This window comes from Pteronotus mesoamericanus, unplaced genomic scaffold, assembly GCF_021234165.1.
Source record: "Pteronotus mesoamericanus isolate MK-2021 breed Mesoamerican mustached bat unplaced genomic scaffold, CSHL_Meso_final contig_20, whole genome shotgun sequence".
In the NCBI taxonomy this organism is placed as follows: domain Eukaryota; kingdom Metazoa; phylum Chordata; class Mammalia; order Chiroptera; family Mormoopidae; genus Pteronotus; species Pteronotus mesoamericanus.
The window spans coordinates 3,796,863-3,820,765 of record NW_026555085.1 but is presented as its reverse complement, the minus strand read 5'-3'; the positions used below and the strand labels follow the sequence as shown (position 1 = coordinate 3,820,765).

The 23,903-nt window shown below is 51.9% G+C and overlaps 1 protein-coding gene across 1 annotated transcript in view; it reads right to left on the bottom strand.

The window, feature by feature from the left end:
- Nucleotides 1-21,475, bottom strand: part of ITPR3 (inositol 1,4,5-trisphosphate receptor type 3) — a 65,751-nt gene extending 44,276 nt beyond the window's left edge. Inside the window, exons 1-2 of the mRNA XM_054569226.1 lie at nt 21,246-21,475; nt 7,363-7,433 (exon numbers count right to left, since the gene is read on the bottom strand). Of these exons, the coding sequence (XP_054425201.1) occupies nt 7,363-7,433; nt 21,246-21,334 (160 nt within the window). The 5' untranslated portion in view covers nt 21,335-21,475. The remainder of the gene's footprint in view (nt 1-7,362; nt 7,434-21,245) is intronic.
- Between the last annotated feature and the right edge of the window lie 2,428 nt (nt 21,476-23,903).

Below are 23,903 nucleotides of genomic sequence, written 5' to 3'. Positions count from 1 at the left end.
CTGTGTCTGAGAGAAACACGTTGCGCTGGGATCCCACCCGAGGGATGAAGCCAGATGTGATCCCTCCCTGCTCCCAACTCCTCTTTAGCTTTCTTGGAAACTTACTAGCTTGTCAAATTCATCTTTTTCTCTTACACAGACACCTCCCTTAGAGCCCTGCCCACAAACATGTCAGAAAATGTTTGTGGAGTGAATAATTAGGCCTCTGAAATGTTTGTGGCCCAGCCCATGCACATCTCTGTGCTTTTACTGTGCTGTGCTTTTTACCCAAAAGCAGCCCTGTCAGAACCCCACAGGGGCCAGATCCTTCCTTCTCACCAAACCGCAGGGCAGAGGCAGAGAGGAGGAAGGCTGAGCCCACACAAGAGCAGCAGCATCAAAGGCCAGGAGAAAATTCTGGGTCTGGGCACTTCCTACAGTAAAGACTGTGTGTGCTGGGGAGGAGCATGTGCCTGTGGGTGAGGGGGCACCTGGCTTGCAAGGCTGCAGACAACAGGATCTTCATTTATTAAATAAGATCAAGTGCCATTCCCTGAAACTGACTAAGGTATCTAACACTCCAAAAGCCACTGCTCCTACATAAATCATCTGGCAGGAACTCCTAGATCCCCCTGAGAGCTTGGCAAGTCTGAACGGAGCCTGGAAACATGCATTTTAATGGCATTCCGCACACACCCCCAAAATGGTTCTGATATTCAGAAAAGTTTGAAAAGCACCAGTAGGGGCTTTCAAGGCAAGAACAGCACAGGGAATAAAGTCCCACATTCACAATAATGTGTAAGCTCTGTACAAATCATGCAAACAGCAGTTTTTAATTTTTTTCACCATTTAGACTAGACTTAAAGAACAAAACACCTAAGACTTCAGGGTGGTTATGAAAGAGAATGTAAAGTTTATTCTGCCTCGATGCTGTAAAACTGAATGTGTGCACGGCAGTGATGGGAAGGAGACGCGGGCAGCGTGCATGCGGAGTGGACAGAATGAGAAACAGGTGTAACTATGATACTCGGGTCTATAGAGGCAACAGTGGAGAAGCTACAACAGCATCAGGATGCTGTTGGGAGGGCAGGGGAGAGACAAGTGGAGGAGTGGCACAAGGGTGTGAAATTCTCCAGGAATAAGCCGAACATGTGGAGACCTGGAAGTAGCTGGAAAAGGAAACAGTGGAAAGAATTTGGTGGGACTGCTTTCTCCTACCGCACTGCCCGAGGAGCTGCAAAACCGTGCAACCCCAGCAGGGGCAACTGGCAGGCTTGCTCAGCATCACAGGTGCTCCCACCCTTTGACTCAGCAGTCTCACCACTGGTCCTTCGTTCTAAGAGCACACCTGCATTTGTACCAAGTGACAAGGGACAAGGGTCCTCAATGCAGCACCGGCAGGAATGATAAAGATTAGCAACAGCCCAAGTGTCCATCGGAGGGACTGGTTAAATAGTACAACAGAGCCATATTAACAGAAAGCACTATGGCTATAAGAGAGCGGTCAGAAAGGCAGACACCGGCTGCAGCACGTGTAAGCCCTGAAGGCCCCGTGCTACGTGAACGAAGCCAGTCACAGAAGGGCAAACACTGTGTGATTCTGCCTGCATGAGGTACTGAGAACAGTAAAATTCGTAGAGATGAAAAGCAGAATGGTGGGTGCCAGGGGCAGGGGTGGAGGGAACAGATAGGGAGTTATTATTTAATGGGTACAGAGTTTCAGTTTTACATGAAGGAAGTTCTATGCATGGATGGTGGCAAGGGCTGCACAAAAATAACAATGTGCTTAATGCCCCTCAACTGTACACTTAAAAATAGTCAAGATGGTAAACTTTATATTAAGAATATTTACCACAATTTAAAAAATAAACATTTTTTAAATGCTTAAAACTATGTAATCGGTAGGAACACTAGTTTCAATTTGTCCAGGATATGGAACAAAAATGAGTTCTTAAATGAAAAAGAAAGAGGGCGAGCTCTGGCCAGGTGGCTTGCTTGGTTGTGGGTTCAATCCCCAGTCAGGGCACGTACAGGAGGCAACCAATCAATGTTTCTCTCTCTCTCCCCCGACTCCTCTCTCTCTAAAATCAGTAAACATATCCTTAGGTGAGGATTAAAAAAAAAAATACAGAAATGCTGCCCAGCAAGGACCTTGAATTAAGCCCAGTGAGACCTGTGTCAAATTTTTGACCTACAGAATCATGAGATAATAAACTTGTAAAAAACAAAGAGGAAAAGTTCAAGATTTCTATATGCAAATATAGAAGGATATCCAGTGGGATCTATGCATAGTAAGATTTATAAAGTAAAACAGCAAAGAATAGAACAGCGTACATAGAATGTTACCTCTGTGTAAGGAAAGAGGGGCCATCTGACTATATGTTTGTATTTGCATGAAGGACCACTGGGGTACACAGGAGAAACCAAGGGAAGTGGTTACCTGAAGGGACAATGGGTGCGGGGTGGGGAGCAGACTCTCTACCTATATTTTCATGATGTTTTGAGGTTTTAACTGTATGAATAAACTACCTAGCCAGATTTTCTAACATGGTTGTCCCTGAAGAGGGAACAGGAGAGAGGAGAGTGAGGGTGGGGTGGGGGCACCATTGCGTCCATCTTCATCCTAGAACACGTCTTTGTGTTACTTTTATAAAAAAGGGGCTGGGGAGAAGCCCTGACTGGTGTGGCTCAGTTGGTTGGGCATCATCCCGCAAAGCAAAAGGTTGACAGTTCAGTTCCTGGTCCCGGCACATGCCTGGGTTGCCAGTTGGGTCCCTGGTCAGGGTGCGTGTGAGAGGCAACTGATGGATGTTCCTCTATCACATCGATGTTTCTCACTCTCTTTCTCCCTCCTTTCCCCAATCTCTAAAAATAAAAATTTAAAAAACAATTTTAAAGGCAAAAAAGATTAAGAACAAATTTTTTTTAATTTCATTTATTTCTTTTTATTTTTTAAAGATTTTATTTATTTATATTTAGAGAGGAGAAGAAAGGGAGAAAGAGAAGGAGAGAAACATCAATGTGTGGTTGCATCTCATGCACCCCCTACCGAGGAGCAGGGGAACCCAGCCTGCAACCCAGGCATGTGCCCTGGCTGGGAATCGAACCAGTGGCCCTTTGGTTCACGCTGGCACTCAATCCACTGAGCCCACCAGCCAGGGCTCATTTATTTCTTTTTAGACAGAGAGGAAGGGAGGTAGAAGGAGAAGGAGAGAAACATCAATGTGTGGTTACCTCTCACACGCGCCCCCTACTCGGGACCTGGCCCACAACCCAGGCATGTGCCCTGAATGGGAATCAAACCAGCGACCCATTGGTTCACAGGCCGGTGCTCAATCCACTGAGTCACACCAGCCAGGACAAGAACAAATTTTTAAGTGGCCAATAAACATATGAAAACATGCTCCATTTCTCTAATAGAAGAATACAAATTTAAAACACAATAAGATGGCACTTCACATCCAGAGGGCTGGAAGAAATATAAGGGGGACAAAACCAAGTGAGCAAGAGTGGAGAAAGGTGGAGAAAGGGGCTGAACCCACAGGCTGTTGGGATAAGGAGGGGCAGTGAGCAGGGTGAAGGGGGTGAGTGGAGAGAGCCCCCATGGAAGGCAGCAGGGCCTTTCCTCCCACCCAGGACCCCCCAACCCTCAGAACACATGAGCACAAACACTCAATCACCACATCCTAGTTGGCAATTACCAAAACTGGAAATGAGCTAAGTGGCCATCAACAGGAGAACGCATAAATGGATTGCAGTTTGTTCACCAGTTGGAATATTATTATGTAGCAATTAAACAGATGAACTAGAGCTGCAATGGTGAACACAGATAAACCTCAAAAACAGTGCAGAATGAAAAATGTGCAGAAAGATTTGTACAGAAGGCTACCTTTAATATACAGGAGTGTAAAACTAGAAAACAATCCCTATAACATTCTTGGATATAGCCCTCTGTTTTAGTAGCAAATGCAGAAAAACAGGCCGCCGAATGACGCGCACCAGTTTCTGAGAGTGTTCGCCCCTGGAGAGAGAGGGAGGGGAGAAGATCAGATGGAAGATACAGGGGGCTTAAGCCACAGACACGATGGTTATGTTTTTAAAGATGCAAAGATCTGAAATAAACATGGTTAAAAGGATTCGATAGAGCACAGTAGTGGGTACATAGGTATGTGTTATTTTTCTCTTTTGTGTAGAGACGATGTCTTAATAATAATAAAAATACCAACAAATGGGCTTGGAAGGTGAGCAGGTAGAGCAGAGGCAGAAGGATGGTAGGGGCGACCCCAGTACAGGGAGGCCACCTCATCAGCCCCTCCCCAGGGCTTGCCCCCACCAGTCTGGGAGGATAAGTAACCCCTGCACATTTTGCTGGGCTTGCTGTAGCTGGGGCTGTGGGCGCTGACTTCCATGAGGTAGAGGGGGAGGTGCAGGTCACCTGACGCTCCAGCCTGTAGAGGAGGAAGGGGCGGATGGGAGGGAACACACCCAGTCCCTGGGCCAGCCAGCAGCACACAATTCAGAGCAGCCACAACCCAAAGACCGCTACAGTAAAGCAGAGGTCCTGGAGGCTGGGCTGGCATTTGGTGCTCTACACACTGGGACACCAGCAGCCTGGGCCTCCCAGGGCTCTGCAGACTCTGGAAAAAAATTCCCAGAACATGCTGGGGCTTGGGATGGCCTTGGAAGATGGCTAGAGCTGAAACCACAAACAAGGCACCCATCAGGGGCAGAGAGAGGATGGGTAGGTGCTTCATGGGTCAGCCCAGCCTGGGGGTCTCTCCCTTAGCAGGTGAAGGAAAGCCTGCCTGGAACTGGTGGGGGGGGGCACCGCGGGAAGAGGGACAGCCCACCGTCCCAGCAAGGGCCAGCCCACCGCAGGGTGGCCTTGTGACACAGCCATCCTGACCACCCCTAGCCAACTTCTTAAAGCCTGCCTCAGCCCCACGTCCTTGCTGGAACCTTCCCCGGGCCAGGGTATTTGGAGAAGTCAGGGGACAAAGAGCAGCACTCTCCCTCCACCTTTCTCTTTTAACTGAAGAGGCTGGAGTCCATCTCTCATGCCAAGTTCTAATGTTCCAACATGGACCCACCAGCCAAGAGGGACCTCTGCACGCCTCCCTACAATACCACAGGCCAGGGTCTGCAGCTCAGAGGCAGGAGGAGACGGGAGGCTGAGTCATGAGCTGGCTGGGCCCAGTGAGTTGGAGCCACCCCCAGACCCTGGCGAGGGCCCTGCTCATAGGCTCTGGGAAATGGGCGAGAAAGGTGGGAGCGGGAAGGAGTGATAAGAGAGGGCAGAGAGTCAAAGGAGCATTTCGTCTGCTAAGTGGCATTTTTTGTCATCAAAATTTGGCCCCAAACTCTAACCACTGAAACTCTAGGGCAAATCTTTCTCTGCCACACCAACTTGTGTCACTGCCTGTCACACCGCAAAGCGGACTGCACACACTTCCTCCTCTCAGCTCCGGTCCCTCTCTGCCCTGGCACAGCCCACCCTCGGGACCCCCATCATTCTCTCTCTCACCATGCTCTTCCCAAGAGTTACCTAAATCCCTCAGCTAGAGGGGAAATCTGCCCCCTCCAGCAGCAGCTTCAAAGCCTTCCTGATTCTGGCTGCAGGAGAGCCCCGAGTCCCTGCTCTATCCATTCATAACCTTCAGGACCCAGAGGCAGGTGCAGTCAGAGCTATGCCTCAAGCAGGAGGCCTGCACCAGCACCCTTAAGCCCCCAGAACCTGAGCCCAGTGCCTTCATGTGTGGGCTCAACCAAGGACTCTGATGGGTCATGTCCACAAGACCCAGAGCAGCCAGGCCTGAGAGAAGTGGCACGGGCAGAGGCAGCCCGAGGAGGGGCTGGTACATGATTTTATTCCTCACATGTGTCCTGGGCACCCCCTATGTGGCAGACACTGCAAATAAAGCAGTGAATAAAACAGACAGAAATCCCTGCCCTGGTGGAGCTGATATTCTAGCTGAGGAGACAGATGATAAACAAACAAATAACTAAGACACATGGAGTAAGCCAGATTCATGCTATGGAGAAAAGAAAGCAGAGAAGGGAGATTGGGAGGGAGGGACAATTTTATACTGAGTGGTCAGAGGATGCCCCGCTGACGATATGAGACTTGAAGTCACGGACAGCATGAACCACGTGGATATTTGGGTAAGTACCTTGCAGGCAGAGGGAATAGCAGGTGCAAAGGTGCAGAAGTGAGGGCATGGCTGATACATGTGAGGAACAGCAGAGGATGGTGCAACTGGAAGAAATAAGAGAGACAAGAGGAAGAGGATGAGAGGAGAGGGTACAGGGCAGAGGAGTCTATGGTGGTGAGGAAAGTCCAGTGCCACAGGCAGTTCCACATATCCAGGCATATCCGCTAAGAAAGAACCCCGTCCCCACGCAAAGCCTCCACTCACAGGCCTGTGATGGAAGCAGGAACTGAATGGTAAACATGGGGACCCTCTGCAGGCTGGAAGGAGCCCCCTCCCCATCTTCTGTGCACTCCAATGGATGGGCAAAGCCCAAGGCAGACAGCCAAGGATGCCACAGGATTATCTTAAATCCTGCTCCCCTCCCAGCATCCCTCTCCAGGGCAATTGCAGCTAATCTCTCCCCAGAGGAGCAGCCACGTGGGCAGACAAGGCAGCAGTGGCCTGGCATGTTCCTGCCTGCTCCCACCTGCCCTTCACGCCCAGGATGCATCTGTCTGGCTGTCTCAGCCTCACAAGCAATCCCAGTAACACCTTACCCTGGCTGGGCACAGTGACAGCAGGATAACTTTTAATCCTCACAGGGGCCCTGGGGCCTCTGGAGCGGAGCTGGGGAGCCCCTGACCAGAGGGCACAGAAACCCCTGCCCAGGGTTATTCAGCAGAGCCAGGTCTGGGCTCCGCAGCTCCCTAGGGCAGGAGTCATCCACCCGCGTGGGGCTGAAGACAAAGCCAGGGTCAGGAGAAGGGACCTGAAGACCATCAGGTCCAATGAGATGAGGAGACTCAGCACAGACAAGGGCTATCACCCTGGGCCTCCTAATGCCTGGGGAAGCCTGGGGAAATTCGAGTTCCCTCTCCTTTTCCCTCAGAAAACGCCCAGTCAAGGAGACAAAGAAAGCCCTGTGGCTGGTGGGGAACTGGGGGGGAGGGGCAGCCCTTGCCAGAAGTGGGTGTGCTCTGAGAAGTGGGCGTGGCCCCAGGAAAAGAAGGAGAAGTGGCAGTGCCAAGAGGGCAGCAGTGCAGGCCATGGGGGTCTCCGCAGACAACAGCAAGAGGCCTCCGGGCCGCCTTGTCTGACCCGAAGTTGGTGCTGAATGGGGTTGAATGACTCAGTCCCAGGTCCAGGACTCAGTGTCTGGGAGGAGAGTTCGCAGTGGGAGTGGAGGTCTTACCTCGAAACTTCTTGGGGGGGTTGTCCAGGTCCCCAGCAGCAGGCTCCACCACACAGCGGTCATCCACCAGCCTGGGGGACAAGGCAGCTGGGTCAACAGGAGAAAAAAGGCTCATCTCCCCACAGCATCCCTCCCTCGGGGCAGGGGATTCCAGGGTATCAGGGAGGCCTCCAAAGAAACCTCTCCATCACTGACAACCTCTCATCACCAAGTCATTCTCTTTCCTGGTGAAAAGGCAAGATATCTTGGAGTGGGGATGGGAGAGCCCATAGGAAAAAGCACAGAGACACACACAACCCCTCCACCTCCGCCGGAGCTAGAGCTGTCCTGTGGGGGTCTGCTGCCGGTTGGGGCTGTCACACACTGTGGGTGTAACTCTTGCCATAACCTGAACACCCTGCTTTCCAGATCTGAAAGGGCAGTGGGCGATGGAGAAGGGAGAGAGAAAGGAACCGAGAGACAAAATCAGAAGGAGAAAGAGAGAGCAAGGGAGAGAGAGTCAGAGCAAGGGAGGGAGGAAGAGACAGAGAGACATGGAAAAGACAAATAAGAGACAAAACGATAAACAGGATCAGAAACAGAGGCAGAGAGAGGTTAAAGGCAGATGGACAGATGAGAAGCTCATGAGACACCAAACTGGGGGGACAAGACTTTGGGTCTCAGAGATAGGACAACACACCTTGCACCTTCCTAACAATAGCCAGGGGTTCATCCTGAATCTCTGGAGGACATCCACCCACCCATCCATCACATCTACATTTAAGTCTTCAATGCCACCTCAGCCTCAAGAATAAAGTAATGATGATAACCCACCATTTCAGAGGCTAACTCTACCTCAGCACTTCACAACTGTTACCTCTGAATTCTCATCAACTTCCCCACAAGGGGCTAGTCATTAGCACCATTTTACAGAGGAGAAAACTGGGTTTGAAAGTTAAATATGTAGAATGGGCATGGTATAACCTCCATGTATATTAGTGCCAGAAATAGATACTACAAATCACGTTTATTTTTCTGGATATTGTGTGGGACCTGGGCACTGTGTGGGAAACTCACAGTGAGAGGGTGGCTTGAGCTGGGAGGACACTCTAGGTCTCCACCCCCTCCCCAGCCTCCAGCATGGGCTCAGGCCCTGGCTCTCTCCCCTTCTCCATCTGCACTTGCACTCTGGGTCATTTCAGCCACACTGATGGGTTCAAAGCACCACTTATATTCACTGATGAGTCCCCGCATTCCCCCCGCACCCTCAACCGGTTCCTCTTCCCCGAAGTCCAGACCTGGAGGTCTCACTGCCACTTTGCATCTCCATTTGGATGTCCACAGGCATCGCAAACTAGGTAGCTCAAAATTGAGCTCATGATCTTCTACCTAAATGTGCTCCCCTTTAAGTGCTCCCCATCCCAGTCCATCCTTCCTCCCTTACTTGGGCCAAAAACCTTGGACCAGCCCTTGGCTCCTGTCTTCCACTCATACCTGCTGTCAGGAAGCCCTGCGGTTCTACAAGATATGTGCGTAACCCGACCTCTTATCACTGTCGCCACCTCCACACCCAGGCCCCCGCCAGCCCTCACCTGGATTTCTGTCCTGCCTTTTCCTTGGTCTCCTGCTGAACCCTCTCACCACACCCCCCTTAGCTTTTTCCCCACACAGCAGCATAGGGATCTCTTTAAAAGGTAGGTCAAATCAGAGCAGTCTTCTGCTCAGCACTCTAGAACCACTCATTTCAGAGTAAAAGCCAAAAATTCACAATGGCCTGCAAGACCCCTCTCACCTCTCTGACTTCATCCCTCCGGTTCCTCACTTGCCCACTCTGCCCCAGCCACAGCCCTCCTCCAGGCCCCTCAAACCTTCCAGGACATCTGGCACTGCCTCTTCCCTCTCCCTGAAACCCTCTGCCCACAGATAGCCTCCTGGCTCCCTCCCTCAGCTCCTTCAGATCTTGGCTCAAATGCCCCATTCCCCGGACACCCTCTCTCCTCTCCGCTTTTTAAAATTGTAAACTGCTCTTCCCCATGCTCCTTACCCACCTCCCTGCCTCACTGTTCTCCACAGCATTTATCACCACCGGACCTGCTATATATTGTACTTATTTATTTTGGTTACTGTCACCCCAGCCTCATGGGATGGAAGATACATGAGGACAAGGAAATGTCTATTTTGCTCCTTTCCATATCCCCAGCATCTAGACCACTGCCTGGCACACATAAAGTACATATTGAGTGAATTAATTTACTAGCTGCTGAGGGAAGTACATAAAAAGCAAAATATAAGGTCCCTGACTCAGGGATTTTAAATCTTATTAGGCAGACAAGTCACATACTCAGAAAAGTTAATGATATAAGGAATAATGCATAGGTGCCAACTGGTGGTACCAGCTGTGGATTTCGTGGGAATTCAGGGAAGGGAGAGGTCAGAGCTTGGCCAATCAGCGAAGGTGTGAAAAAACAGGCAGGAACTGTGCAGAGCTTTGAATAATTCATAGAATTTCCTGTTAAGACATTAGTGAATCAGATTAGCTGGTTGTCTCTCAGCAAAGCCCTGAGAGGAGGGGACCTAGGAGGATAAATTTTGGTGGGGGAGGGGAAAGAGCTTTGGCTACCGCATGGGACCTGGTACTGCCAGAGGTGCTGGACAGCCACACAGAAGAATGGAGAGGCTGGGGCAGGGCCCTATAGCCCCCATCTTGACCAGTGCACAAGGCCTTGTGGAGGCTCCTCCCAGAGACTCCCTGTCAGAGAATCTCATCCTCACCAGGACTCCTTCTCTCCCCTGGCAACTCCTTGTCTGGCTCACACGTGCCCCGCAAAGACATAGAAATTAGATGCTTGGCTTGCTATTTGCAATCCCCCTGCGGCACAAATCTACCTGACCATTGTGTGGGTGTCCATCTGTCCCTATCCACTCTGGCACAGCTTCTGAAGCCCTGATGTCTCCAACTCAGCCCCTCCCCAGTGCCCAGGGGTCTAGAAAGTATTTTGGGAGTGCAAGCTGAAGCCACTTACAGGAGAGGATGGACTGAGCAGGAGGAGAATTTCAAACACGGTTGGGAACACCCCAGACTCGCACAGAAATGGTCTGTATGAGGGATCACAACAGAGAAGCAAACCATGTGGGGGCTCCCTAAGGTATCAGGAAAATAAGGTCAGTAATGGGACTTTCAGAGGTCCCTTCCGGCTCTGACATTCCACACCCCGTCCATCACATGCGGGTCGTAAATTCGCAGAATCTGCATGGCTTGGGAATTCTGGACTACTGTTCTGCACCCCTTCCCAGGAACCTCTAGGGGTGGTGCCCTGCACATCTCATCTTTTTATTTCCCATTTGGTGCTCTGGGTAGCCCCCGACCTAGCCTGTAGGCAAAAACGGCCGCCATCTGCAACAGGTTGAGAGAGGCCCAAAAGTCCCCAAGCGCCCCAGCAGAGCCTCCTCCCCTCCATTCCTCATTAGGGCTGCGGTTTCCTGTGAAGGTGCTATTGGGCAGTACGCGGTGGAGGGGGTGGAGTGGGCCAGAAGGGTGTTGCGTGAAGCCATTAACTGGTAAGCAGGAAAGTCTTATCAGATGGGCTGCAGAGAACCCTAGGCCCGGAGGGAGGCCCGAGCCGGGGACACCAGACCGGTAAGTTTTTTGATGAAGTGTTGATTCAAAGTGCGAGGCGGTCCCAGGTGCAGGGACCAGCGTTGTGGGAGTCGCCGCGCACGAGGACCCCACCAGGCCCCGCCTCCTGACACACACAATGGCGCGCAGAGGCCTCCGGGTCCGGCTCCCGCCCCCGCCCCTGGCAACCAAGCGAAACTCGCCGCCTGCCAACCCAGGACGCTCCGCCTGGCGCGCGCCCAGATTGACGACGCGCCGCCAGCGCTCGAGCTTTCCTTCTCTCCCGCGCTCGGCTGCCCACGGAGGGCCGCCCCGAGGGACCAGTCCCCATTCTCGTGGCACCCGCGTCCCGGGCCGTAACTCCCCCCTTCACAGGGGCATTTGTGTTTATTAAACTAGTTCGTCGCTGGTGTCGGGCTTCCGGTACGCACCTGGCGCTGTAATCAAGAGACAAGCTCTCCAGAGGGAGGTGGCTCCTCCCGTCACCACACCGCGGACGCCTCCGCCCAAAGTCCTGGGAAGGGCCTATTCCCGCCCTCCGCCAGCCCACAGGTCAAACTATCCCACCTGTCCGCTGAAGTCCGGTCTAGTCTGGCCAATTTCAAGGTTGCGCTTGAAGTTCCTGCAGAAATCCTGGCCCATTCCCACCACAGGTGTTGCCTCTCATCTAAAGGCAGGCTGGTGGCACCCCGGCCTCGATCACGTTAGAAAAACTGCTCCTCCAATGTACAGAACACGTTCTAATTTAAAAATCATTTTTATATCCAATACTGCATGCCGTTCTCACCACAGTCCAGTGTGAGGTTCACAGAGAAGAGGGCACCCAGGCAATTTAAAGAACTCAGGCCCCCTCCATTCAACAAAACCTCAATCAGCAGATTATGCACTGGGTGTGGTGCCTACGCTCAAGAAGCTCTTACCCACCATGCCAGTGCCCTGAAGATGGAAGCCATGTCCTACAGCCTTGCACTGCCCCACCCCTTGCAGGACCCTCAGAGAAGTTGTTTGACAACTCTGCTGTAGAAAGGCATGGAGGAAGGCACTGTCCCCAAAATGCTCATGGGGCCTGCAGCTTGGTCTAAGGGCGAGAGGGAAGGTAGACTGTATGCAGGGACCTGGGTGGCCCCATTCTGCCCAGGGTGGACTTTGAGATCCAGGTGGGAGCCATGGAAAGGCAGTGGGTCAGGTCAATGCTAACTGGAAAGATTAGATAAGGAGGAGGAAGGAATAGCTAGGACTGGGGTGGGTGACTATCCCAGAGGCCTGAACCAAAGTCTGCACCTGTGAGAGCCCCCAGCCAAGGAACCACTGGAGGAATTACAGGCTGGGCAAATGCCTGAGGGACACTAGACAGCCCCTCCCCAATCCAGCTCAGAATGTGTGGCAAGGAGAGGGAAACAGTAGTGCAGGTCATGCAACAAGTGAGAGGAACAGCCAGCTCCAGACCCCAGGTCTCCTGACTGCCAGCTCAGGGCACTGGCCACCGCCCCACAAATCTAGGCCAGAGCCGAGGAAGGCCACTCCTTCTACAGGCACTGTCAGAATACTGGGATTGGCTGGTAGTGGATGGGGAGCCTTGGAGTCCCCTTCTCCAGATAGCCAAAGTCACACCCACGAGGCGGAAGTGAGGAAGAATGTTGGGTCAAGAACCCAGGTTCATTGGCTGGGGGTCCCTAGCTCATCAGAGAAAAGAAATTGCCTTCCACAGCCCTGCACAAACACCCATTTACTTAACCTCTATCTTTCTTCACCAAGGTTCCACCCTGTGCCACTCGAGGGGCCAGACTGTACATGCAGTTTCAACACACGCACGCCTCATCCCTTCAAAGAGCTTGAGCCTAGAAAGGACAGAAAGCCACTCACTCAGAGAATCCCAAGAGTCTTGCCAGTGAGGAAGGGAGGTAGCAAAAATGGCTAAACTTCGGCCAACAGAAATAAAGTTCCCTGGCTAGTATGCAAGTCTTCAGGGTGCTGCCTCTGCTTGAGGCCTAGATTTCTCACTCAGGATTGAGTGGGCCCTGGCAAGTCCTGGTGTCTCAACAGGGCTGCTGGGAGCATGGAAACATGTATCTGTTAGGCCAAGGAGAAGAGGGACAGGGAGCAGCAGAGATGAGAGGGAAAGCTGAGACAGAGAAGAGGTGCAACCAGGGGCCACCAGTCAGCACCCCCTCACACAAGGGCCAGGCCAGGGCCTTTCTCCTGCTCTCCATACCCAGGAACTGGACTCAGCCTGCCCCAGGTGACTGAGGCATGCCCCTCCCAGCTCCTACCTCCACAGAGCTCTCTGGGAAAATTAGCAAAGCAGCCCTGACAAATCCAGAATGTGAGACAGTCTATGGCACAACCAACCTGTCTCAGGAACTCAGTATCAGGTGGGAAAAAAAGAGGTGGGGCCCTGGCCAGGTGGCTCAGTTTGTTGGAATGTTGTCCCCGTACACCGAAAGGTAGCGGGTTCGATCCTGGTCAGGATGAACCTAGGTGACGGGTTCCATCCCCAGTCGGGGCGCATATGATTTTTTTCCTCTCATATCGATGTTTCTCTCTCTCTCTCCACTCCCTAAAATCAATAAGCATGTTCTTGGATGATGATTAAAAAAAAAAAAAGAAGTGGGGGTCAGGACACTGTTTTAGATTAAAGAAGATTTAAGAGGCATAAGAATTAAATGTAGCATGTATACCTCAGTTGGACCCAGAATTAAAGAAACCAGTGGTCAAAGACAGAGGACAAAGGGGCACATCTGACTATGGGCTGCACACTGGATGATGTTAGGAAATTATGAATTGGTGTAATAACAGTATTATGGAAATAGGAATGAACAACAATAAAAAAAGGAAATAGGAACATATCCCTATTTCTTAGAGATGTACACTGAAGCATTTAGAGGTGAAAACACACAATGTATGTAATTTACCATAAAATACTTCAGCATAAAAGAGATGCAGCAAACATGCCAAATTATAGACAATTTTTAAGTCTAAGATGTGGATATACGGGTGTCCTAAATTGTTCTTTCTATCCTCTGGCTCAGGGGATTGAGCACTGGCCTGTGAACCAGGTTCAATTCCCCATTAGGACACATGCCTGGGTTACGGGCCAGGTCTTGCAGCCGAGAGGCAACTCAGCCAACTGACCACGTTTCTCTCCCTGTGTTTCTCCCTCCCTTTCCCTCTCTCTAAAATAAATAAAATCTTTTTTTAAAAATAAATAAATTGTTCTCTCTACTTTTCCTGAATTATATTCATGCCTCGGGCTGGTGGTAAGAAGCCAAACTAAGAGTAAAGGCCTGAGCCACCAACTGTAAAACCTCTGTCAACTCTACCCATTGCCATCAGCAGCAGCATCTCTGAGACCCAGACTTAATTCTCCTTTCCATGACTTAAATCACCCATTTCTAGACCCACATCCCAGAGGAGAAGGCACTCCTTCAGGCTGGAGCAAGGGGGTGTTGGCTGGCTGGCTGACAGCAATTTGCAAACCAAATGTGCACAGGTGTCACCCAGAGCACCTGTAGGTGCCCCCAGGCTGAGATTCATGACCCATGCCTCTCCTGGCTCTGACCACCGGCCAGCCAAAAAAATACCTCCCTTGCAAAAAATACTTACAAAAAAATACTGTAATCATTCTACTCCCCAACTCAATCCCCTGCAAGGAGTTGCTCTAGCCTGTCTGCACAAGTGGACACACTCTGCAGTGTGTCCCCACCCAGCCCCAGCCCACACCCTGGGCTCACCGTGTTGTCAGGGCCCAGCCTCATTTCTGTGCCCAGTCCCGGGTGTAAAAGGCCCTATAGTCTTCACTCTGAAGACTCTTGCTATGTGACCCTGCTCATTTAGCCTCACTAAAGCCAGGGGTCCTCACTGCAGGTAAAGGGATGGGTACCATTGCCACTCCAGGCCTGAACAGTATGACACCCTCAGGGCATCAGGGTTCAGGGCTCACAGGTGATAAACTTACTGGAGATTTGGGCTCTGCTTTCCTCCCCTTCCTCCGTGTCTTCTTCCCTCCTCTCTCACAGCCCCACTTCCAGGGGGGAGCCTCCCAGCTCCACACGGGATGAAGTAGGAAGAGCAGGCCTGGGGGTGGACCACAGGGACTCCAGATGTGGGCTCAGGGGTAATCGAAACCCAGAAACCTCCCCCTAAGCTGAGAGCAGAACACTAGTGTGGCCCCACCCTAAAATTCAGCACATCATCCCACCTCCAATCCGAGGTGCTGGCCCACCCAACCCACAGCCCAACTGGACTGAGCCAGGAGGGGATGTGGGCTCAGGAATGGAGAGCAGCACAGAGTGAGCAAGTGGCCTACAGCAGGGTTCCTTAGGCGGAGGAGGAGTCATACCAGGCCTGGGTCCCTGAAGCCCTGTGGTAGAACCTTGGGACTGATTCTGTCCCACAAGGCCCCTCCCTCCACTTCCCCCTCCCCATCACAGCCACGACACCCAACCTCCAGGGCACAGGCTGGTCTTACTCTCTCACGCCCCCAGTAAAAGATTCTCAAACTTGTAACAAGAAGTGAGCCATACCCCATGGAGCGCAGGGTCCCCATTTCTACACCTCTATCACCAGAGATAACCTGTGAAATAAAAGATGTGCCTTCCCTTTGGTCTCAGAATTCCACTTCTAGGAATTTATCCTAAGAGAATAATTGGACAAGTGTTCAGGCATGTTCAGACTAAGATGTTCAGTGCTGATTGCCTGTAATGGCAAAAATTGAGAAACAACCTGATGGGGGACTCAAGAGTTGGAACAGTTTAGTTTAAGTTAATAGTTAATAAGCCTAGTAGCTAATGCCCATAAAAAGCTATTGTTTCAGGAACTGCAGGTACAGCCCACCCAGACTCCAGGAGACCACAAGCGATTGACCTTTGTGCTCCAGAAAAGACCATAAGCAATCAAGGTGATATCCGAGCCATTGTGTTCTAGGGAGAGACAGTCCACCACCCAGGACACAGGTAGAAAAAATCACCCAGGACACAGGACACAGATAAAGAAAATGACCAGTCAGCAGATGAAAGGATGTTAGGAAAATTGCTGGACTGCAGCTTTTATCTGATTAACCTCTTTCCTGAATTCCAAACCCCTTACCTACACTTTTCTTCTCTTTATAAAAAGGGTCAGTTTAAAATGGAATTTAAGACAATCTGTTAGGGTACATACCTGCCATCTTCTCAGATGTTGGTCATCTAAATAAAACGTCCATAAAGATTCAGTCCCTGTCTCTACTTATTGGTTTTGGTGGGGACAGGCAGCACCAGCGCAAACGCTGGCATTTCTGGTTTCATACCTGAATGCCCAACACTGGAGTTACTTAAACAAATTCAGGTGCATCATACCATGGGATGCTATGCAACCCTAACAGCGGAGTGCTGACATGGGAGAATACATCTTAATATATCCCCCCAAAGACAAGGTATGAAGACCTATGTGCGGTTTCATATCATTTTGTAAATGTTTGTTTGTGTAGGTGAAAAGACTAGGTCCACATACAGAATGTGAATATAAGTCACAGTGGTATTATTACAGATAATTTTTATTTGAGTTTTCCAGGTTAACTCCATGGAGCATATACTGCATTTTAAGGGGGAAAAAAAAAAAAAAGGTATTTTCAAAAAATTCGTTGCATGGCTTGGCCCAGCTGAGGCCAAGCCCCTGCCTTGGTGCATAGGACAGGGTAAATCAGCTCATTCCAGTGAAGTCACAATACAATGACAGCCAAGGACAGGTCTGACATCAGCTTCAAAGGAGTGTGGTCTGCGCCGGAGGGGCGGTGCCCCATCCTTAATTCCAGGGTCTCAGAGAAAGAAGGCCCAAAGGGCTCTTACAGACCACTTGTCCCAGCTCTCCATTGTGCAGACTAGAACAGGCTGAAACTCTGTCTCAGTGACCACTGATTCCCTGGTGACTAGAACAGTGTCCCAACACATAGTAGGTGCTCAGTAAATGTTTGTTCACTGACTTAATGAAATCTGACAAAGACTAAGAGATGGACTCTCTGGACTAAAAGGCAGGTAGACCCAACAGGTAGACATGTCAGCCTGCCAGTGGGCGGGGAGGGGGGTGGGGGGGGCTGTGCTCAGATTAGGGATCCCAGCCCCTGGAAGCCATTAAAATCACCCGAGAAGCAGTCCAACCCTCAGACCCCAGCCCTAGAAATGTTGATACAGTTGGTCTGAAATGGGACTTCAGAGATGAAATTTTTTTGAAATACTCCCCAGGGATCCTCAGGTAATTTTGTTTGCAAACAAAACACCACAGAGGACATCCAGGCTGAAGGAGACACTCTGAGAAAGCAGGGCCTTACCAAATCACCCAGAGAGTGGTGAAAAAGCAGGGGAGCCATGGCCCTGGCTCCCAACACAAGGGTCCCAACCCTGCTGACCTGGGGCTTCCTCCACATTTGTTGATGTTTTCTCACAGTGAGTCAACTCCACTCCTGAAAAGGCTATGAGTGAGTGATATTCACGCTCCTGTCCTCTACAGCCCCCCTCAGCTCCTGTAGACTCATGTTCATGGATTTTATGGAGTTAATCCATCTCATAGTTAGTCTTCCTCTTTTCCTGCTGCCTTCCATCCTTCCCAGCATTATCGTCTTTTCCAAAGAACCCTGCTTCCTCCATGTTTTCTGGATCCTGACCTTCAGTACCGACCCTCCTGGGGAAGTGGATCAGGCTACAAGGTGGACAGGGAACCCCAAGTGGGGGACCCTTATGACCCTACTCCCTGTGACCACCTGGCCCTGGTGTTATAGGTCCAGGAGCCCTGAGAGCACCCAAATGGTGCTCCAACACGCTGGTGTGTGGGTGCGCAGAAGCACTGTGACAAATGCTGGGAGCTCAGCTTCAAGAACAGCTCACCTGTACTCCCCTGTGGTCCACGGGCCATGCCTCAGAGCAATAAAATGAGGTCTTCAAGGGACTGGATGTTAAGACTTGAAAAGGGCCCACAGTACACACTCAGGGCCAGTTTCCTGCAGTCACTGGCCGGAAGCCACATCAAATCTTTCACCTTTCACTAGACCCAATCAGCCTCTCTAGTCCTGGTGTCTGCCACCCATCGGGGGTTAGGAACAAGGTAGTGGCCCTGGCCACGCTCTCCTGCCAAGAACAGGCATAGGCCTGCTTTGCCTTCCTGGCCAAGGCATACTAGACTGCCTCCAGGATCCACTCCCCAGATCCCTCCTGTCCTCCCTCCTGAGAGTTAATGTACAATTTTCACTGGAAGCTCTAATTATCCAAGTAGATCTAATTGGCTTCCTCCACTTGATCCTGCAGAGCCTGGCTGAAATTTGAAGGTTGCCCCAGACTACCCCCTCTAACACTGCCCTCTTTCCCACCTCCCAGCTGAGCCAGCCCCTCTGTCCTCCAAGGCCACCCCTATCTCCAAAAAATTCATTTCACCTAGCCCTTTGTGGGTATCTCTTGGACATCAAGCATTGGGTTAACATGAGAACTCAGTCAAATCAGCCTCCAGGGTTCACAGACATGGGCACCAACAGCCAGAGTGGAGGCAAAAGGGGGCCAGAGCTGAGGATAGAGGCAGAAAGATCCTGGTGAGGATGGAGCCGAGAGTAACTTGGAGAAATGCTTCTCACATTTTAAGGCACCAAATCTCCTGGTGACCAGCATGCAGACTCTGACTCAGCAGAATAGGCAGGGGTCTCAGATTCTGCTTTTCTAACAAGCTTCTAGGTGATGTTGATGTGGCTTTACCAAAGGACTAGACTTTGAGTAGTAATGACTTTCAGTGCTTAGAAACATTCTTTTATTGACTCTTAAGTTTCGAGAACATGAGACACACAGCTCCCTCATCAGATCCTGAATGCCCAGTGTCCAACATAGTGCCTGTGGGCATGCTGAGTGGACAAATGGTGTAATTTATCAGTTAATCCAGGTGAGGTGCCCAGCATTAGGTGACCAAAGAAACCTCCAACTAATTGCAAAATAAAACAATGAACATCAGAGGGGAGTTTGTACAAAGCAGTGCAAAGCACAGAGGAAAAAGGGATAATTCTGCTGGTTTGGTGGGGAGGGGATGCATCTCTCAAAAGAAGCCACTTTGCACTAGGTCTTAGAGGGTGGGTCAGATTTACCCAAGTGGAGAATGGCTGAACAACACAGAAGCAAAGGTAAAGAGACCATGGGGTAGGTTCCAGGGCCTGGGAGGAGTGTGGAACACCTCTGGGGAAGGTCTGAGAGGTAGGTGAAAAAAGCCAGAAAATTAAGTTGGGGCTAGCATATGCTGGTGCTAGAATGCCAGGCTGGGAGGGTAGGCATCTATCAAGAGAAAGTTGGGAGCTATAGGTGTTTGCAGAGGGTACCTTCACCCTGGAGTACAGAGGCTCTTGTAAGTCACCAGATCCTGCCCAGGGTCAAAGTGGACTGGAGAAAGCAGCTTCCTAGGCAGGAAGGGCCAAGGCAAGAGGGAACTATTAGGAAGCAACAGAGAATCCCTTGTGAGGGGACAAAGCCTGCAGGGAGGGGAAAAGATGATTCTGCTAGATGTCACAGGTACTTAAAAACACCCCACTGTGTGTCCTGGCTGGGTCGCTAAGTTGGTTGTAGCGTCGTCCCATACACCAAAATGTTGTGGGTTTGATTCCCAGTCAGGGCACATACCTAGGTTTCAGGTTTGATGCCTATTGGGACATGTATGGGAGGCAACCAGCTGATGTTCTCTCTCACATCTCTCTCTCCCTACTCCTCTAAAATCAATGGACATATCCTCAAGTAAGGACTTAAATACACACACACACACAACACCCACTGGGTGCTCAGCCATGAGCCAGGCCCAAAGCAACAGAGAAGACGGTCATTTCCCCCAAGCCTCCAGTGCTGTTTAGCCACTAGGACGAGAGCTTCCGCCATCTGCCCCTCGTCCCCCACAGCCCCCACCCTCTCTCCTTCCCTTAGCATTAGCAGGGGTGTTTACTGTGTGCGTACTTCAATCAGCAGCCCTGACCTGAGGGGCAGCCTTGTCACTGCTAGGAGGCTGGCAGGTACAGGGCCAGATGTGCCTCCATCCCTGTCCTCAGGGGACCTGCACAGAAGTCAGATCTAGTTGGGGAAGGGACTGAGTCCTGGAGGGTGCTGAGATAAGGAAAGCAAGATCCAAGGGAACTCCTACTCAGTCCTCAGCCAACAAAGCCAGCCCTCCAACCCCACGGTCCTGTTTGACTCCCTTTATTAAAGCGAAACTCAACAACACTGGGAGACACCAAGGGAGCCAGGTGACTCCCACCCCTCAGCTCAGGGTGAGCAAGGCCAGGTCCAAAGCCAGCTCTGGGCTGAGGGTGCTATGGTAGTCCTCCAAAGCCCCCAGAGAGGAGGCACCTGGTGGTTGGCTGGGGTCCAGAGAGGTAGGGTTAGCAAAGGAGACTGGGTTTATTCTACTGGTGGGCTGGGGGTGGTGAAAAGCAAATGACAACACAGGTCCTCTGACTGAAAGTGGGACAGAGGTAGCAGGCCCTGACCTAGGGCCTGGGGAGAGAGGTGGAGAATACACTCTACCCCACCCCTACCCTCACCCGACCACCCAACTGCTTTCTGAAGAGAACCCATTCCCTCTGCCTAATTCCTCTGCCGCCCTTTGCCTGCTTCAGGCCCGGCCCTCTCCGGGGATTCGAATTGATTTCTTGCTTATCCAGCCCAGACCCTGGGGGGTGGCGCCAGAATTAATTAATATTTGTAAAGTGCCCCAGAGATACTGGGACCAGGGACCCAGGGGCGCCAGATGAGCCGCGCAGGAAATTGACAGGGAGAGGCGGGGAGAAGGGGGGCAGCCGGCCTGGGACGCTTGGAAGGGGAGGGCTGAGAAGACACTCCTACTGAAGGGGGAAGGACAGTAGAGAGCTACGAGAAAAAGGTGCAACTTCTCAAAGGTGCAATAGGTCCCGAAATAGAGAATTACGGGCTTCGGCTGAGCCCACCCACCCCACACAGCCCCGCCCTACGCCCAGCGCCTGTCACGTCCAGCCCGGACGCCTTTTCCCCAGCTCAGGCCCCAGGCACCCACCAGCCCAGCCCCAGGTCCACCTGCAGAGGAAGTTTCTCCGCCCCGTCAGAGAGGCAAGCGCTCAAGGGTGGAGACTGCCAACTCCGGCAGGGCACCGTCTCCTACCTGGGCAAACATTTAACTTCCTTTCTCTAAAAGCAGGAGGCGAGTCGTTCCCCTGCTCCTTGAAGATGGGAACGTCCGGGTCGTTTGTCGGAGGACGGAGGCAGGACGCAGGCAACTGACACCAGGACCAACGGCGCCACCTCCCCGCCCGCGCCCCCTCGAACTCACTTACCCCAAAGTGCTGATGAAGCCATTGACAGAGCCCTCGGCGTACAGAGAGACTATGTCTCCTATGTGAAGAAAGCTGGACATCTCGCTCATGGTTGCGGCCCTCGGGGGAGCCGAAGCAGTGAGGGCGCCCAAGGGCGCGAGACGGGGCTCTGCGCGGAGGACAGCGGTGACCAGCAGGGTGGGGAGGGGCGCGCCCCCACCTAGGAGCAGGGAGCTCGGGGCGGCCGGGGCTGGCTAGCGGCCACCGGAGCGGAAGGCGGCGCGGCGCGGCGCGGCGTGGCTGGGAGCCGGCGGTGGCGTCCGAGTGAGGAGGTGCCCGCGTCTCGGCGCGCCCGCCGACTGCCTGCCAGCCCGCCGACCCAGCCCGCGCCTACCTGAAGCGTAGAAGGAGCAGGAAGTCTAGGGCAGCCACACACACTCACACACACATGCAAATCCCGCCCGGGAGGCGGGGAAACCACACCCCGGACTCCCCCCCCGCCCCCAACCACCACCCCTCCGCACGGCCCGCCCCAGACACCCACGTGCGCCGGCCAGCCTCCCGCGCCCTACAGCCCCCCGGATCGCGGAAACTCGAAGGAAAGTGGGCTTCTCGCGACGGAGTTTCAGCTCCAGAAAATCCCCAAACAGACTTGCGGAACCGCCACCCTGGAGGCCCAGCCTTTGTACGGGCGGTCCGCCCTCTGGGTTCCCTGGACCATCTACTTTTCCATCCTAGGTCACTGAGAGCCGGTGTAGGCGCCCAAGAAAGGGGCAGCTAGTCGGCCCGAAGGCTCTACCTTGGGCCGCCCGCGGAGGACCCGGGAGCACCCTGGCCACCGCCAGGCACCACCCCTACCCACTCCGGCCACCTGGCTGTCTTCGCACCCAGCAGACTGCTGTCTCGCACCCAGAGGCTCTCTCATTCCTTCACATCGCAAATCGGGATTCATTTCTCTCAATGTGAACAGCCTTTTCATTGCACAATAGAAAGTGCTTTGGCTTGGAGGGGAAATGAAGCAATGGGGTGGGTTTTGTTTTTTTTCTCTCCGCATTCCTGTGTACAAAGAGATCCAACTTCCGAATCAGTTCAGCCGCTCCCTCCCCAGAAGTTGGCTCCCAAACTCTTGGCTCTGGCCGTCTTCTTTAAAAAGGAGGAGGCGGGGGAGCTACCTTCACTAGTTCAATAGCGCACCTTGCCAACAATGACAAGGCCATAGCCGGCCTCTGGGAGTGACCCGCTGCGTTGTCGCCGCCAAACTTTTGCTCCTGAAGTCCTACCTTCAAACTCGCGACCCCAGCTCGCTACTTTCTGTTCTGATCTCGGGTGCTTGGGTGTTTGCTTCCTGGTACATTTATTTGAAGCAGTGGCATAGCATGCTCACTGCCACCCGAATTTGATCACATTTACTTCCTTCTGAACCACCTCTTCCTCACCCGACTTCCTGGGAAAGGGGAGGCTTGTCCCTGGGAGAAAGGGAGAAGGGGCATAAAATACTGAAGAAGGAAGAAGAGAGACCCGGGAGGGATGAGGCGGCTAAGAGCAGAGCGATGGCTGATGACTCAGGGGCTGGGAGAGAAGAGTCCCTGGGTCCGTGGGAGGGAAGGACACCTGCAAGATTGCTAGTTCAGTGTTTCACAGCTTTTCACCAGGACCTACTTTCCTACAGTACCTACAGTAACAGATAAGTTTAACATCAGGCCAGTCCACACCTTGATCTGTGTATAAGCAAAACAATAGTTTCTCAAAACAATAGTTACCCTTATGACCTGTGATGCACTCTGATATTTTCTGTTCCAGTTCAGTGTTTATTGTTTTTTAATACCAATTGTGACCCACTAAATTGCTTCTTCAAATGTACCAAATGGGTTGCAAAGTGCAGTTTGGAAAACCTCACCCAGACCACCATGCCAAGAAGAAATGACCAAATTCCACAGAAGGAGCACCAACCTTAAGATGATACGGCAGCATGTTCATGGCAACTGGAGCCCAAAGCCCAGTCCCTGACTCCTAGCCCTATGTGTATTCTCCTCTCCACAACCAGGCACAGTACTAAACTGCAGCTGTCTATTCTGGGAGACTTCTGGGAAGGGCCAGCCCCTGGAACAAGCTCACTAGCTTCCAGAAATCAGGCCTCCACTGACTTCCCTGCAATAAAAATATATGCATTCATTCCATAAGCATATATTGGCTGCCAGGCCTCTGCTGGTCACCAGGCTCTGATCAAGCCACCAGTCCCAGCCCAATTTTCTTTTCCTCTTCCCCAGGCAATGAGGATGAAGAGGGACATTCTGGCAATACTCTCTCCCGTGGCTGCACTCAGGACATGTCTTTCTCACTCCAGCCACATCCAGGAATCATGCTCTTCCTCTCCCAGGTCTCAAAAGATGGTTTCAGAACCCAGCAAGTTCTCTCAGCCAGGAAGAGGTCAGGCCTATCTCACCCAAAGACATGCATGCCCTGACTAGTGTGGCTCAGTGGACTGGGTGTCATCCCACAAATTGAAACATCACTGGTTCTATTCCCAGTCAGGGCACATACCTGGGTTGCATAGTTGGGGGCATACAGGAGGCAACCCATTGATGTTTCTCTCACACATCGATGTTTCTCTTCCTCTCTTTCTCCCTCCCTTCCCCTCTCTCTAAAAATAAGTAAATAAAATCTTTTTTTTTTAAAAAA